This window comes from Anolis carolinensis, chromosome 3 (assembly GCF_035594765.1).
Source record: "Anolis carolinensis isolate JA03-04 chromosome 3, rAnoCar3.1.pri, whole genome shotgun sequence".
Lineage (NCBI taxonomy): Eukaryota > Metazoa > Chordata > Lepidosauria > Squamata > Dactyloidae > Anolis > Anolis carolinensis.
The window spans coordinates 260,785,886-260,804,069 of record NC_085843.1 but is presented as its reverse complement, the minus strand read 5'-3'; the positions used below and the strand labels follow the sequence as shown (position 1 = coordinate 260,804,069).

Here is an 18,184-nt window from a genome sequence, read left to right as displayed (position 1 = left end):
AAGGTAAGAATTTAAAGATTTTGTTTAAATTGTTGCAGCTTTGCTTCTGTCAATGCAATTTACAATTTGCAAAGCTGAAACATCACAACAGAAGAGACAACCTTGAGCACATAACAATTTGGAAGCATTCAGTTCTCCACTTAAAACAATTTAAGTGCCCATGGGGAGTCTCAGATTGTGGCCTGCTAAATTCACTTTATTAAAGCAATTCAGAAAGGAGGATGAAATGTTGCTGTGTAAACCCCAAGCTGCTCTCAAGTATACTGTGATGTTGACATTTTTCCCTATTCAAATATAATTTCCATATTAGAAAAGCTATACACTGTGAGAGTTTACCATTTAATCCACTATTTTTCCACTTGGTGTGGGGCTATTCCTAACGTGAAGACCCAACCTGAAGAGGTTCAGTAAATCAAGAAAGAGTGTGATGAAATCTGTTGGGACCTTGATGTCCTTGTGAGAAGCTTCTGTCCCTCCGAGCAAGATGCCGGTGCTCCCCATGGGCTCAAAAACAATTACTCAGATGAAGGAGGAGATTAACAGTGGTTCCCAGAAAGCATTGGATACCAAACTTGGATACCAAACTTGGATACCAAACATTTACCAGGAGAGAACTCGGTAGACCAGTGGTTCTCAACCATGGTAAACTGATTGGGATTTCTGGGAGTTGTAGGCCAAAACACCTGGGGACCCACAGGTTGAGAACCACTGCTGTAGACTATGCTTCTAACATTCATAACTGTGCTCTTTAAATGATGGATCCATATACAGTACGTGCTGCAGTCAGCTGCAGCAGTTCCTTGCCCAGACTGACTATTGGGCTATTGCTCCCACGGAACAGCAGTATCATGGGGAGCCAAAGTATGGAGCTTATGGACAATATTAAAGATGACCTATGAAGCTTGTGTATACTCTGGTGTGATGGGCAAACAAGCTTCTTATACTCGGCTACCACCTATACTATCCCAGCTACAGCATTATGGCCCGCTGATTGGCTACCATCTTTTCTGTGAGTGCCAAGCCTGGGCCCAACTATACCAGACTGACAAGCACATCCCATTTTGCGCATCTTGGGCTTCCTGACACCTCCCTTGCCTGCCGAGGAATAGCCATCAAAGACTAATAAGGGACACAAGTCTTGGCCACACAAAGGGTCTGCCAGCACAGTTATGCCAGCTGTAGCAAGACACCAAGAGCTCCCATCTAAAGGCCTATCTGTGCACTCACACGGGTGAGAAGCCCTATTGCTTCACATGGGAAAGATGAGCTTGGAAACTTGTCCATTCAGATGAGTTGACTCGCCATTATCGCAAACGCACTGGGCAGCACCCTTCAAAAGTCACCTCCGCCAGTGTGCTTTATCTCGCTCAGACCACCTTTCCCTGCACATGAAATGGCACACATAACTGATCTGGAAACTATAAATCTATTATTCTAAAGAGCAAACCCCAGAGAGTAGGAAATGGAGGATGGATGCAGCAACATCTAGAGGGCTACATAATTTCCAGCAAATAGCTGCAATTTGTTAGCCCTGGGTAGACTAGACCGAGCAAATAAACAGAGCTTAAGTGAAAACTGATTTACCAATCTTCTGTTGATTAAAGGGGAGTCTACTATACTTGATACTAACAATTAGATTTAATCCTTTCTTCCATATATATTTTATTAAAATAACAATGAGGTAGCAGATAAAACAGCAGTAGCAGAGGAACCCTTAGTTAAAGCACATACACTAAAACTCGCCAAATGCAGTCTAGAATAAATAACTCCATAAAACTCCTTCTGACACTCTTGAATACACCTTTGGACCCTGTAGGACCCAGAAGGAAGCTTAAAGTGTGCACAAGAAATCAAATCTACAGCTAAACCCATGCAATCAATAAAATCATAATAAGGCAATATAAAACACTTAAGAATCACAACCAAGAGATGAGCCATAAAGGTAGGAGTATAGGGCTGTACATCTCCAGCCTCCTTAAACTTTCCTCTCATGTCTTTTAGAGATAATTCTGTTCATCCAGGTTAAGAGTGTCACTCCAAGCATTTTCATCCCACCAGCTCACTTTGGTATTGGAACTCAGCTTAGGGAATCCATCCTTTAGGTATCAGACTGTGGGTGGAATCACAAAAAGATGCCTGCAAACAGAGTTACTGTTTGAAACCTAAAGTGTAGATCCTAGTCAAAACTCAAGAATTGTATCCAATCTTCAGAGTTGTCAGAGCTCATAAACCAGCAGGTAATAAGCTCATATTTACTGAAATACTAGAGCACTGATAGCTGGTTAATTGCCATGACTATTGGGCAGGTGGCTCCCACGTTAGTATGTAGAGATAGCAAATCCACGTTTGACCCCCTCTGCAGTCAGGAAGTTCCTCCTAATGTTTAGATGGAATACCTTAAGTATGGCTTAGGAAGATTGATATGTTTAGCCTGGAGAAGAGAAAGTTAAGAGGTGACATGGTAGCCATTAGGCTTGCTCAAATAATTCGTTTTCCCCGTTAACCGTTATTAATTCGTTATTTTCGTTTGTTTTGAAGCAATTTTGAAGCATTGGTTGTCCACACGTCTGATATCGCGGTTTCGAATCGCGAGAGGCCGTTTTTCGTTATGTCGTTTTCTTCGTTAGGAAAAAAAAGCTTTTGCAAATCACCCAAACCATTCAGGCCCTTTCCTTTTGCCCCTCAGCAAAAGGGGCGTCACGGGCTCAGCCAATGGGAGGGGGCGAGGGGGAAGGAGGCCGAGGAGGAGGAGGAGGAAGACGGAGGGGGGAAATGGCCGCCGCCGCCACCGCCTCGCCTCAGCTCAGGCCTGGTGTCTCTCTGAGGCGGGAAGGCGGCGGATGGAGCCGAGACCGAGAGAGACAGAGAGGGGCCCGGCGGTGAGGTTTTGACGTCTGTGCGAAGCTAGGCAAGTGGGGTTTATATATCTGTGGAAGGTCCAGGGTGGGAGAAAGAACTCTTGTCTGTGGGAGGCAAGTGTGAATGTTGCAATTGGTCACCTTGATTAGCATTGAATAGCCTTGCAGCTTCAAAGCCTGGCTGCTTCCTACCTGGGGGAATCCTTTGTTGGGAGGTATTAGCTGGCCCTGATTGTTTCCTGTCTGGAATTCCCATTTTCTGGGTGTTGTTCTTTTACTGTCCTGATTTTAGCTTTTCTGTAGCTAAAAATGCATATAAAATTGATTCTATAGGGAGGATAAATGATTGGATTTCAACTCCTACAGCTTGGCTTTCTCTGCCAATAATGGTACCCATCTTGGATATTGTAAGGGATTTTTTATTATTATTATTATTATTATTATTATTATTATTATTATTATTATTAGACCTTGCTCCCAGGAAGGTGCCTTCGCTGTGGCTCCCAACTTATCTATCTATCTACCTTTCCACATATTCTCCACATTGTGTGTATGTGTATGTATATTATATATACATGAGCCCCGATGGCGAAGTGTGTTAAAGCACTGAGCTGCTGAACTTGCAGACCGAAAGGTCCCAGGTTCAAATCCCGGGAGCAGAGTGAGTGCCCGCTGTTAGCTCCAGCTTCTGCCAACCTAGCAGCTTGAAAACATGCCAATGTGAGTAGATCAATAGGTACTGCTCTGGCGGGAAGGTAATGGCACTCCATGTAGTCATGCCGACCACATGACCTTGGAGGTGTCTATGGACAACACTGGCTCTTGGGCCTAGAAATGGAGATGAGCACCAACCCCCAGAGTCAGACATGACTGAACTTAACGTCAAGGGATACCTTTACCTTTACCTATACACACACACACACACACACACACACACACACACACACATTATGCAGGGACTATATATATATTATATATATACACAGTATATATCACACACACACACCAATTTAACAAAGTTTCAGCCACAAAAACAAAGTTTCTGAAGTAGAACAATGACTTTCACAGTAAAGACAACCCAATTTAACAGGAAATAAGACTTTCAAAGCAGGAACAGATTTCTGCAATTATTAAAAAATGGTTTACTATAAAAGCTATGAAAATTCGCCAAAAATCAGAGGATAAGGGAAACGTTCCAAATTTTGGTGAGCTATCAGTGTTAAATGTGTTCTACCACTGTACCAAGTTTGAAGAAGATCACTCAAAAAATGAGGGTGGGAGAGTCCTGTAAAGTCCTCTCCCTCTGTGCTGTTTTTGGGAATTGCGCATGCGCGTCCACCATTAACGAATTAATTTAGAAAATAACGAATTTTCGTTAATTTTGAAAATTTTGGGGGGCCAAATTCGGAAATACCATCAGAAACGAAAAGCTGCCCCCCTCTAGTTTTGAAACGAGTTTAGAATCAAATTTTTCGTGGATCGATCAAGCCTAGTAGCCATACTTAATTATCCAAAGTGATGTTTGTATCGAGAAATTGAGAACTTTGTTTTCTGCTGCTCCAGAGGCTAGGAAATAAAGTAATGGAGTGTTGGTAGACAGCAAAAGAGATTTAAAGATGGGCTTAAAGCTAACCTTAACAAATATAGAATAGACACCAAGAACTGGGAAGGCTTGGCTGTTGAGCATTGCAATTGGAGGTCAGCTATTACCAACAATTGCCATGGATTTTGAGGAGGCATGAATAAAGGGCAAAAGGGAGAAAAATGCCAAAAGGAAAACGTGTCAATCAAATCCTTGTCATCACCACCTTCCATATGGAAATCTATGTCCCCATTGTAAAAGACCATGCAGATAAAGAATAGTGACCTCATCATATGGGACCCAAATCAGTGGCATACGGTGTTTCATCTTCTCTTTTGTGATGGAGCCCACTAGCTGTCAAACTACTGTCAAACTACTTCTGGCAGGGCTCTGTCACAAAAGGGAAGTGCAACTGGTGTATGCTGCTATGGTGGCAACACAGGAGGATTCCTGTGTTCCACTGAAATCAGTGGGGAGAAACCGGGCGGCCGATGCTTCCCCCCATTGGGTTGGGGCAACAGGTGAGTTGGGCGATGCGGGACAAGGGGTGACAGGTTCCTCACACCCCCCAATGGGCATTGGTACAATTGCCATGATCCGTAGTGATTCCGCAGCTCATTTGATCATGTCGTAGCTCTCTACAGTCACTGACAGACCCACCGCCATGCCGCTACCATTGGAATATAATCACACTTAGCCACAAGTGATTACCTATAGATGGATTTCATATAGACTCTGAACATCCATTTTCAAATAACCACATTATTTAGCTACATATACTGATATTCCATCCTCTATTTCATAAGTAAATGTGACATTACATTCATCATAGAGTATAATGATGTTGTGTTGTAGTGGAACTTGATATTCCACTACAACACAAGGGTGATGTCTCTATAATCCAAGACCAGATGCTCTCTCTCAGCCTGACTTATGTCACTAAGACAAAGTAGGAGAGCCATGTATAACACCTGTAATGGAAGATAGCTATGATACAAAAGCAACAAATAAATAAAACAATCAACTGAGAACCAGTACATTGCTGTATAAAATTAATATAAACCAGGAAAAAGCAACAACCATACAAGGACATTTCGTCCAAAGCAGCTCTTATTCCTTTTCATTTTATTTTATTGCACACTGGGTCTGTTTCCTTGGCAGCAATTACATTTTGTATTGGCATAATATGGTGCAGAGTAGGAGAAAAAAAGCACATTTCTACAGTTTCTCACTCTCTGGCAACACATTCTGGAGCATGGGATAACAGTCCCTCTTTGAGAAAAACACTTCCCACTTTAGTATTGATTTCTGTTGGATTTCTTGTTTCTCTCCCATCACTATGTTCACAACACAATCCCCCATCTCCCAATTCCTCCTTTGTGGTTACTTGAATGACAGGCACTTTTTGGATTGCCCTCACTATCTGTATATTACTATACTGTACTTCTTTTCACCTCCTCTTTCACTCCTCCTATTTTCTATTTCTTTGGGTTGGATCGAGGATCTAACACTCCCCATTTTTCAGGGATCAATATTCATTTCAGTCTCTCACATTTTTTTTCTAAGAGGATCTGCATATCCTCCAATATTTCATAACTTTAAAATGGGGTGTATTTGATCAGGCAACATCAGTGTGATTAAGGTGTCGACGTTATTAATGCAGAAAGACAAAAAGGCGAGGAGAGCTGAAGCAGTTTGCTTTTGCAAGAAATCTATTGGAAAAGACAGTATTTCTTTCTCTCTCTCTCTCTCTCTCTCTCTCTCTCTCTCTCTCTCTTTCTCTCTCTCTGCTGAATTAATGGAGTGCAAACTACCTTTCCCCTTTGAACTCAGTTTATACCAATTGAAATTAGCTAAGGACAAAGGAGGGGGTGTGGAAAATAGAAACTGGGACATTTTAAAAGCAGCAGACACTCTTCCAGGAACGGTTTTCCTTCCTAGGGCTAGATTTCTCTCACCATGGTTTGTAACTATGTGTTGTTTAGAAGTCGGATGTTTGTAATTCAGAGACTGCCTTTACAAGTGAAACACATAGAACTGCAATAAGAAGAAAGAGGCAGGGGAAATCTGCTTCCACCAACCCAATCCCATACACCTAAATCAAGACCATATTTGTATTTGAAACTCCAAACTGGGCTAGGAAACTGAATGCTTAGTTCAGTCAAAATCAATATATCTTCCTTTGTGGAAACTATATATAGAATGAGAGCAACCAATATGACACAATCTGCTAAGTGTAGACCCAGTAGAAAAAGTGGGGCTTTGCCTTTAAGCAAGAAGGAGCACAGACTACATTCTGTTGGGATCGAAAAGGCCACAACTTTATTGGCTCCAGCTTAATGGACTTGGCCCACAGCATGGACACGGATCCAGTTATTGCATAGCTTGCCTGCTAGGTGATAGAAATACATTTATTCCATTGTCAGTCAATAGAAACCAACTCACTCATTTCACCTGCCAGGTAGTGTGGAAGCAATTGGGGCAGGAATCTATTCTGGGGTTCCCTTGGCATCTGAGAATGAGGCAGGACCATTTACCTGTGACTGTTATGAGTTGGTTGCCTACAACTCCTGGGTCCATTATGGGGAATGTTTATGATAAACACACTGGCCATATCTATCAACAAACAATCATCTATACAAACCCTCCAAAATTTAAGGAGGGATGGTAGGGAATGAAAATAATAATAATAATAATAATAATAATAATAATAATAATAATAATAATAATAAAACTTTATTTATACCCCGCCACCATCTCCCCGCGGGGACTCGGGGCAGCTTACAATGTTACAAAAGAACAACACACATACATTAACACAATATGCACAGGTTAAAACACAATATGGTAATAAAATCAAAAGTTGAAACAAAAGTTAATACAATAGTAATAGTATCAAACAACCACCAATACAATTCAGTCAAATTCATAGGTGGACTGTAGCAGCAATATAAATATAAAAATAGAATCATTAGATTAAAATACCCAAATAAGAGGGACCTAGTAAAATGGTGTTATGGGGGAAATTGCTCTTATGCATCAGGCATCAGGAGTGTCCACACAACCCAAGTCCCATATGCTGACAGTCAAATAGTTTGATTCTGATAGTTAAGCCTTGGTAGGCTAGAACTTGGCACCTGCCCTGACTTTGCTCACTGCCATGATGCACAGAGTGCCACTTCCACTGAGTTGGTAAATGCATTACTTTTTGTAAAATCTACCATTTGAGAGAAAATTTGCATTGTTAATACAGGGTTTATTTTGTTTTGTCATTAAATACATTAAGACTCTTGCATCAAAAGGCATATGTTCCTGGCTGGGTTGCAGTTTTATGAAATCATGGATATGGCCAAATATCACTAAATTAGCTAACTTCAAGTTTTAGCACACCATAGAGTTTCATTGAAGAACCTAGAAATTCCCCCAGACGTATCTTCTCTAGTTAGGTCCTCCAAAACAATATGCCATAGCTTTCAAGGGGGTATGCCATAGAATCACAAGGAGAACCTAGGAAATTCCTAAAGAGACCTTTTCTTCTCTGAACACAGATAAATAAAATAGCAGATATGGGTTCTGTAATTATGAGGGGACCCATAGTATTCAGTGACAAAGGCAGCTGCAGAGTAACTACTGCATCACGACCTGGTTGCTGTGTCAATATTGGGCAGAAATGCTTATGCCAGAAAAGAAAGCATTGAACTAATTAACAATCCCTTTAGAGCTGTGTATTTATGAAAAAAATAATTGGATATTACTGCCCTACTGTTTGGTCACAGTGTGGGTGCCTATGAAATTTATTGTTTTAATAAAGCAACTATCAATTACAAAGAAGTACTGATAGCTGACCAAGGCACAACCTTTTGTTAAATTAGTCTAATTAGTGAGAAGAACAAAAGCAATGGTGTGGATGCCAGGGTGGCAATGGGGAGCTAGGAAAGATTTACAGTTCTCAAATAACATTCTAAAGCATATATTTCTCCTAAGAGGCTTAAAATTAGAAGGAAAGTACCTGCTGAGTCATTTTCAACCTACAGAATTGATGTTGAAAAAGCAAAAGCACAGAATGTTAGCAGCTGCATAGGAAAGGAACATTTGTCTTTCACTCCCAATGTATTTCAAATGTTTTATTTCCCCAGATAAATTATTTTTCTCAGCAAGCTATGGTTTGAATGCTGGACCATGATCCTGGACCTCATCAGATGCAGGGTCCCCCTTGTTTCTAAGTAAGGCCCGAAGTAAGGAAGTAAGGCCCGAATGGCCTAGCTGTGCTGTGCGCGTGCGCACAGCACAGCTAGGCCATTTTGCCCTTAGTCAACAAACTAAGGGCAAAAATGGCCTATCTGGCGTGCGCACAGCACAGCTAGGCCATTTTGCCCTTAGTCAACAAACTAAGGGCAAAAATGGCTTATCTGGCTGTGCGCATGCCATTTTTGCCCTTAGTTTGTTGACTAAGGGCAAAATGGCCTAGCTGTGCTGTGCGCACGCGCACAGCACAGCTAGGCCATTTGGGGCTTACTTCCTGGTCGCGGCCGCCGATCGCCCGGGCGATCGGCGGCCGCGACCAGGAAGTAAGGCCCAAACGGGCTATCTGCGCTGTGCGCGTGCGCACAGCACAGCTAGGCCATTTTGCCCTTAGTCAACAAACTAAGGGCAAAAATGGCATGCGCACAGCATCTGCCATTTTGCCCTTAGTCAACAAACTAAGGGCAAAAATGGCATGCGCACAGCCAGATAAGCCATTTTTGCCCTTAGTTTGTTGACTAAGGGCAAAATGGCCTAGCTGTGCTGTGCGCACGCCAGATAGGCCATTTTTGCCCTTAGTTTGTTGACTAAGGGCAAAATGGCCTATCTGCTTGTCGCGGTTTGGTGTGGGCGCGGGGATTGAAGCCCCGCGCCAACACCGGAGGCGTCGGTGGCGCTACGGGTCGCTGTCGACGCCTCGACAGCGCCCCTAGCAGCCAGCGCCCGAGGCGGCCGCGTCAGCGGCCTCGTAGAAACAACCGGCCCTGACTGTGTTGCAATATTCAAACCATCTTTAACCTTTCATCTTTCTTTCAACCAGTAATCCATCAAACAGAATGTGATTAGATAATCAAGTAATTTGATGATGTCTCATGGGCTCCCTTAATCTTTAAATCTTTCAAAAGTAGATCAGCTAAGATTGATCTTGCAAAGAGAAACATGTTTTGGAAAAGATTATAATTCTGTGTAGGAGAGAGAGAGAGAAAGTCATTTCTGCAAGGCATGTGTGGATTATTCTTGCTTTGCTAACAGAGGCTGACTATAATGATTGTGGAATTCAATGACCTTGCCAACACCAGTTGTTGGAATATTTCATCAAGGTCTTGTTTCCAGATCCAGGCAAGTTCTGATTGTGATTTCTGAGGTCAAAACTTATTTTTAGTATCTGCTTTGGAATCCTAATTCTTATATTTATAGTGATCAGAAGGTACTATCTGTCATGTGTTTGCAAGCATAGCTTCAACTCAGAGGTAAAATGGATATTCTACCTTACATAGTAAGAAAACAGAATTTCAGATCTTTCACATTTGATTAATCTGGATTCCACAGCAATGGAAAGATAAATGCATTCCTTGGCCACAGCCATTATTTTCAAGTTTATATTTACTAAGAGAGGTGTCTCCTTCCCCCATGTCTTTTATGGATAGTGAAGCGTCAACATGAAAGGAGAAAACCTTGCATGCTTGCTGCAAACATGCTTTTTTCAGAAATGAAGTTACATTTTATTATCAGACAAAATGTGTAATATATATTGTCCAGACAACAGCTCTAGAATTCCCCAGCCAACCTACCTAAAGGGGATTATAATCAAACATAGAACTTTTCCACATTTCTTTATCAGAGTATTTGCTAGCATATACTAAGGCTTGTTGCATCTTCCCATTCTAGACAATCTCTTGTTGGAGAAAAGCTACTAGTTTTTGCTTCTCAAATAGGCTTTCAAAATAGCTGGGGTTTATTTCATATACTTTTATTTATCTTGATGTTTAATAGCAGACCCAGTGTTATATAGTGGTTATATTGTTGGACTGGAACTCAAAGATTCAGGTATAAGTTTTCACTGAGGCATGGAACTCACTGGATGACTCTGAGTCAGCCAGTAGAGTGCTAGATAGAGAAGGATAGTCTATTTTACAGGGTGACGGTAGGTTTGAAAGAGTAAAACTATTTCCCCCTATTTTCCTGTTATTTTCTCCACCCATTTTGCCATCATGGAAACAACCCTCGTTTATGACACGGGAAGAGGGGGGAAGGAATAACCAGTGAAAACAAGGTTAATGGATTTCCTCCTTCAACTCTCCCCCCCTGTAAAATGTATTATCCTTCTCTGTCTAACCCCCCTTGTGGCTTCCATCCAGATAATGGAACAGTGCCCTAACTTCAACAACGTATAGCTAAAATTCTTTTGGTATCATCTATAAGGAGCCCCGGTGGCAAAGTGTGTTAAAGCACTGAGCTGCTGAACTTGCAGACCGAAAGGTCCCAGGTTCAAATCCCAGGAGCGGAATGAGCGCCCGCTGTTAGCTCCAGCTCCTGCCAACCTAGCAGTTTGGAAACATGCAAATGTGAGTAGATCAACAGGTACCGCTCAGGCGGGAAGGTAACGGCATTCCATGCAGTCATGCCGGCCACATGACCTTGGAGGTGTCTACGGACAATGCCAGCTCTTCGGCTTAGAAATGGAGATGAGCACCAGCCCCCAGAGTCAGACATGACTTAACCTTTACTTATTTATGGTAGTTCTCATACAAGTGTGATTGTATTTAGTTCATGTTTGTATAATCAGAGTTCCACAAGTGTAACCATTTCACATGGTCCTAATCCCATTGTTAATTTTAGCTAAGGTAATGATATAATAATAACAACTTTATGTTTATACCCCGTCACCATCTCCCTGGAGGGATTCGGGATGGTAGCAGGTTAGTGTGATAAAATCTTGGGTGAGATCTCATGGTCAGAGATGCTGAAAGCACAGTTGTAAACTATTTCAATGAGGAAGAAAAGAGTAAATGTTCAAAGAACTTTCAGGTTCACTGATGCCTGATATATATATGTGTGTGTGTGTGTGTGTGTGTGTGTACACACACACATGCACATATAAGAATGAACTGGAAGAAGGGGGAAACCATTGACAGAGAAGATACATGAATAGCCAGGGGAATTCAGGTAATCTAAAGTTCATAATGAACTCAGACTTGCTAGAGAGATTAAAAATAAGTAAAACGTAAGGGATTTTTGGCTATGTTCAGAGGAAGAGGAAAAACAAAGAAATTGTAAGGCCACTGTAAAGAAGGTGAAATGCTAATAAGATACAGAGGGAAAGTTGCATTGTTCAATACTTTATTTGCCTTACTCTTCTCCCTAAAGGAAAACAGTGCTGTGGCTGGTGAAAATAGAATAAATCATGCAGTAAGGAGACTGCAGCCCATAATAAGAGGTAGTAAAAAAGAATACCTACTACTATAAATGAATTCAATCCTTCAGGGACAGTTGAACTACATCCAAGAGCACTAAAAAAACCTTGCAGATGGAATCTCAGAGCCACTGTCCATAATCATTGAGAATTCTTAGAAAACATGATTCCTCCCAGGCTGGAGGAGGGCATACTGTTCTCAGTCTTCAAAAAAAAGGTGGGGTAAGCAGCTCCAAACCACTACTGACCAGTCAACTTGATGTCAATAGCAGGAAAAGTTCTCAGACATATCATTAAACAGCCAATCTGTATACCAAACACCTTGCAATGGTAGCTCATCATTCCAGAGGGAAATGACTACTGAAGTGTCTGTCTCTGGACTCGGTCTTAGGCCTGGAGTTGTTCAACATTTCTATAAATGATTAAGAACTCTGCTTCTTAAACTGAGGATCCGGTCCCTAATGGGGCCTAATGGGGCCCCCTTAGCTCAAAATTAGGGTCCGGAAAGAAATTCTTAATGCCACCTAGTGGACATTTTAGATATTTACATGAATCTGTTATGCAGCATTTACAGTGAAATCTGCAGGAGATACTTCATCAAAAGAAAAAAAAACCTGCCTATTTAGCAGGCTTTTCAAATGCTAACTTTTAATCACTAAATGTTTAATTTTTATACCTATTTATATACCTATATACCCGGAGTCACGCAAAAATTTCTCAGGCCAAATGGGGGCCTGTAGTGGAAAGGTTTAAGAAGTTCTTATTTAGACGATGGAATGTTTTGTGTGTGTATGTGTCAGGAGCAACTTGAGTCACTTCTGGAGTGAGGGAATTGGCCGTCTGCAAGGACGTTGCCCAGGGGATGGCCAGATGTTTTTGCTGTTTTTACCATCCTTGTGGGAGGCTTCTCTCATGTCCCCGCATAGAGCTGGGGCTGATAGAGGGAGCTCATCCGCACTCTCCCTGGGTGGGATTCGAACCTGGCAGCTTTCAGGTCAGCAACCTAACCTTCAAGTCATGAGGCTTTAGTACACTATGTCATCGGGCTCCGACGATGGAATAGAAGGCATACTTTTAAATGTATAGAGGGCACAAATTAGAGGTGATTGCAAATATCACAGATAATAGGATCAGAATTAAAAATTACCATAACAGATTGGAAAGTTGGGCCAAAGCTGACAAAATGAATTTCCTCAGTGATGAATATAAGGTAATATGTCTAGGCAGAAAAAATGTAATGCACAAATATGAGGTGGATGACATCTGTCTTGGAAGCAATACATGTGAAAAAGGTTCACGTGGGTTTAGTAGACCAGAAGCGAAGCAGTCTATAGTATGATGCAGCAGCCAAGTAATTATAGGCTAATCAACAGTAGCATAGTGTCCAGACTGAGGGAAGTAATAGTGCCACTCTATGCTATTTTGGTCAGATCTCACCTCGAACATTGCATCCAGTTCTAGGCACTACAATCCAAGAGGGATATTAACACGCGGGAACATATCCAGAGAAGAGTAGCCAAGATGATTAAGGAGTTGGAGGTATTTAGATTGAAAAGGAGAAGACACTGATGATAAGATTTGTTGTTATTGGTTGTTGAGTTGGCTTTGATTTACAGCAACCCTATAAATGAGTGGCCTCCAAGTCACCCTGGGTGAATCTACACTGTAGAAGTAATACAGTTTGATACAGGTGATGACCTTAACTGCCATGAATCTTGGGATTTGTAGTTTGGTGAAACGCCATCATTTTTTGAAAGGGAAGGCCAAAGAACTTGATTTCATAGCACAGAGCCATGACAGTTAAAGTAATGTTAAATTGCATTAATTCTGCAGTATAGATTACTCCCCCCTCCCCTGGTTATCAATAGTTCTGCTCAGATCTTGCAAACTCCTGACCATGGCTTCCTTAATTGAAACAATCCATCATCTTCTTTTCCTACTGCTTTTCACTTTATTAAGCATTATCATCTTTTCCAACCATTATGCCAAAAGTCGTGTTGACTTTTGGTGGCTGGATGAGAGGACCCACCAATAGAGTGGAATTGTGCCAAACTGGAGTGGTTTTAAGCATTTTCTTATGCCTGTGTGGGGAATAAGGGTTTGGCTCCTGGAGATCTATGGCCAATTCTGATGAATATTGTATATATTGCTTTTTACACACATGTGCACATACACACACCATTATGGGCAAGACACTGCAGGAAGGACATATATGGCAGCTAGAGCTGGCCAAGAAAAAAATAAGATAGGATGCCTATACCTTTAATAAAAGAGGGAATTTTGTCAGGTGCTGCTTTTTACTTGGGCCCCTTCCACACAGCTGAATAAAATCCCACATTTTCTGCATTAAACTGGAATATATGGCCATGTGGACTAGGAGCCCATCCAGACAATACCTTTATCCCAGGAGCTTCTGCAGCAAACAGGAGGGTGGCCAGACCCCATACCCTCAAAACGCAGGAGGAAACACTTCAAACAATAAAAAAGCGAGATTTTCAGGTGCAGGAATATCCTGGACCTGAGCTGAAAATCCGCATCTTTGAATGTCTGTATGTCCCTGCAATCGGAAAACACCGGATTTTTAAAATCTGGGTTTGTTCCTGGGTTTTAGATGTTTGTTCCTGGTTGGTCAGTTTCTAAAAAGAAGGTGACAGTTGAGTAGAAAGCAAAAACTTTATCTTGGCAAACTTCATCTTTCACCTGTTTAATGACGTTTGTGGTAGGAAAAACGAAGTTCCTGGGGTGCAACAAGTATTCTCACAGTAAGTAGTACACAGTGAAACAGGAACAGACACTTTCAAACCAGGAACAGAATGCCAACAATACTATAATTATTCAAACCTTGTATGGTAATCTGTCCAGACAGGTTTTGTGGTGTACTTGTGCCAGGGAAGAACAGGGTGATGTTCCTGGGTAATATATGTCGGTTCCGCATTGGGTCTATGCTAACAAAGTGGGGAAATTTAAGTAAATGGCAAAAACTTACTACTGACTGGAGAGGAATGTAAATACTGAAAGCCAAGATCATCCAGATGGCTAATGGGAACAGACATGTACAACCCAGGAATATCACCTGTTGTTCCATGCCACAAGTTCACAACCAAATCTGTCTGGACAGATGGCCAGGCAGGCTCTAAAAAGTGTCAATAATGATAAAGTTCTGTTCTGGCTTGAAAGTGTTTGTTCCTGTTTGATTGTGTAGTGCTGACTTGGGCAGAAGTGGTCCTACCCCATTAACTTTGTGTGGCAGAAACATCATGAAATATGTGGATCACAAAGTTTCTTTGGGCAGGAGAAAGAACTGAACTTTTGCAGCAGTTCGTATTTCCTTATCTTGAGGGTTTTTTTTTTAAACCGCCAAAGTTTCCAGCGGACATCCTACAACAGCCATCTTGGGGGCTGCAAAAATCCTGCAACAAAGCATCAAGTTTAGACGATGGAGGCAGAAATCCCAAGACCAACAAGTCTGTATGTGGACCTCTTCTGAGGTCCTGGGATTTTTTGCCCCTCACTAAAACCCGCAATTTGGTGCTGTCTGGAAGCGCCATGACAGCATTTCTCTCTACTTTTCATTCTGGCAACCATAGGCATGGCTATGTCCATGTACTTACTAACATTTTTGTAAAAAAACAACAACATTGTTTTCAATATAATTTGCAGAATATATATTTGCACAATACAGCTAATGTGAGCAATAATTTATCACAGTGGTTTAGAAATTGATTTCATAACAGTTACCTAGATTTTTTTGCAAACATTACCAATATTTCTCTCTATTACAGCTTTAACAAACTAATGTCTTAAATATTTGACCCTCCATCTCTATTTTTACTCGTTCAAATGTTTATCTGATTTGTCTGCTACAAAGTCATAGGTCAAGGTAGCCAAACCATTTGTGTAGTACAGTTCTTTGACCTTCTATTCAGTTTAAAAACAAAACATATTTTAAAATAGTATCCTTATATTTATTTACTTTATATGTTATGCATCCAAAAGGATGGGATGCATAACATATAAAGTGGCACAGTGGGTTAAACCAATGAACTGCTGAACTTGCTGACCGAAAGGTCAGCCGTTCGAATCCAGGGAGTGTGGTGAGCTCCTGCTGTAAACCCCAGCTTCTGCCAACCTACCAGTTCAAAAACATGCAAATATGAGTAGATCAATAGGTACCGCTCTGGCAGAAAGGTAACAGTGCTCCATGCAGTCATCCCGGCCACATGACCTTGGAGGTGTCTACAGACAATGCTGGCTCTTCGACTTAGAAGTGGAGATGAGCACCCGGAGTCGGACACGACTAGACTTAATGTTAGGGGAAAAAACTTTTACCTTTGCCTATCCCATCTTTCTTTTGATATAGGGGCTCAAGGTGGCTAAAGCAGCTACCTCTTGTATTGTGGGAGAAAGGGGAGATTTTGATGGGCAGGAAATTCAGCAGCACTTGGTCTTCCAGATGTTTTGGACTTCAACTCCCAGAATCCCCAGTCAGCACAACGATAGTTGTGGGACTGGTAGTACAGAAAGCCTGGAGGGCTACAATTCCCCTTGACTTTTGGAGGAGCATATGGAAAACACTGGCTGTGTTGCCCTCCCATTTTAAAAGCTACCAAGAAGGAAAACATCTGGTTCCTGATGTCACAGATGAAGCAAATCCCATAAGCCGATATTTTTTATTGTACCCTTGATATATTAGAATATCCTCTGACTGACACAGCCATCAGAAATAGATCTCCTTGTGTTCGGTGGCAATTACTCTCAGGTAAATTTGCATCGGATTGTAGCCTCTATCATTGCAGTAGACGAGTAGCTGCACTCCCAATCACACCGAGAAAATAACCGTCCTTATGTTACATTAACCAACAAAGCTAATAAGTAATACAAAACTCATTAACTAGCTGTATATGATGCCAGGCAAAATGAAATATTCTTCATACAAAAATGTTAAAGAATGTCTGCAGAATATAACAATGATGATTTATTTGTGGATTCAAAAGTCACTGTTTCTGATATTTTTGCTTATTTAAAGTACTTACCTGTGTGGCATGCCAGTCACATAAGCTACAGTGTATTCGTGGGATAGCTCATACGATGTAAGATACCAGTTCATTTCCATTTCGCGCAGAAGGAGCAGCCTTTGGGCCTTTCGCTGCATCTGAACTAAGGCACTGCATCTCCTCTCTTTTTCGGTGGAAAGCTGTAGAAGGGTTGGTGTCTTCCTTAACTCTGGAACTTTGGTCCTCACAGTCCCACTTGTGCGGGTTGCAATCATTGCGGTGCTTTACCTGTAAAAAAAAAAAAGCAAACACTATTGAAGTCTCTGTCCCAAAGTCATCTAAACAGATTTCTTTCAGCTGGTACTTTTATCCCTCAACCTTACCCTGGTCACAAAGCTGTAATCAGATACACGTCTACAGGGCTTAGAGTAGAAGGCAGAGCTGAAATCTTTCCATAGGCACATCTGGTAGCTGTTTTCTACCTTTTGATGTGCTTGATTGTCGCCGTGCTTTTTTATTTTTAAAAATAAAAGGATTTTTGGAACCTCTGACAAAGCTACGCAGAGGAGGATGTGACTTTTCTGTGTCGAGATGAAAGAAAGCATTTCGAACATGCTCACAGGGACTTGACTAGTTTTTCGCAGCTGTGGTGTAGAAAGTTGATTCTGGGACAAGTGAGCCTGCACACACATTGAATCCAGGGGCTCTTTTCCACAGGACGCAATTATAGCACTATGATTCTACTCTTCATACTATGGCAGGATCCTATGGGATCTTGGGATCTGCAGTTTGGTGAAGAACTGGAACTTTTAGGGTGCACTTCCTGAGGTTCTATAGCAGGCATGGGCAAACTAAGTCCCAAGGCCTAGATGCAGCCCCCTGGGTGCTTACCTCAGGCCCTCCACATTTTCCCTGTCCTCTTGGAAAAAGGACAGGGCAGCCCACTGTGTCTGTATGCTAAAAAAAATGGGGGAGGAAGACACATAGCAGCTGAGAGCCCTCCGTAGCGCTCTCAGCCACCGAGTGTCTCACCCTCCTCCTGACATAAGAATGGTAGGAGTGACCCCATCCTTATGCCAGGAGGACCGCTCAAGGAAGGCATATGGTGGCTGAGAACCCTCCTGAGGACCCTCAGCTACTACATGTCCCACCCTCCTCCTGGCTTAATGCCAAGAGGACAGCCAGAGGAGGATTGGGGAGGAGGATGGTAAGGAGGATCAGGGCAGTCACTGTGTGTCCCACCTTCCTCCTGGCATAAGGACGGGGCAAACAGACCCATCTTTATGCTTTAGGCTAACCTGAGGATGGCCTGGTC

At 41.9% G+C, this 18,184-nt stretch overlaps 1 protein-coding gene and 1 pseudogene across 1 annotated transcript in view; one reads left to right on the top strand and one right to left on the bottom strand.

Annotated features, from left to right (window-relative positions):
• The window catches only part of kcnab1 (potassium voltage-gated channel subfamily A regulatory beta subunit 1), a 205,447-nt gene extending 188,288 nt beyond the window's left edge, over positions 1–17,159 (bottom strand). Inside the window, exon 1 of the mRNA XM_008106126.2 lies at positions 16,909–17,159. Coding sequence (XP_008104333.1) covers positions 16,909–17,144 — 236 coding nt within the window. The 5' untranslated portion in view covers positions 17,145–17,159. The remainder of the gene's footprint in view (positions 1–16,908) is intronic.
• On the top strand, positions 485–1,807 carry LOC134297287 (zinc finger protein 658B-like; annotated as a pseudogene).
• Positions 17,160–18,184: the final 1,025 nt, after the last annotated feature.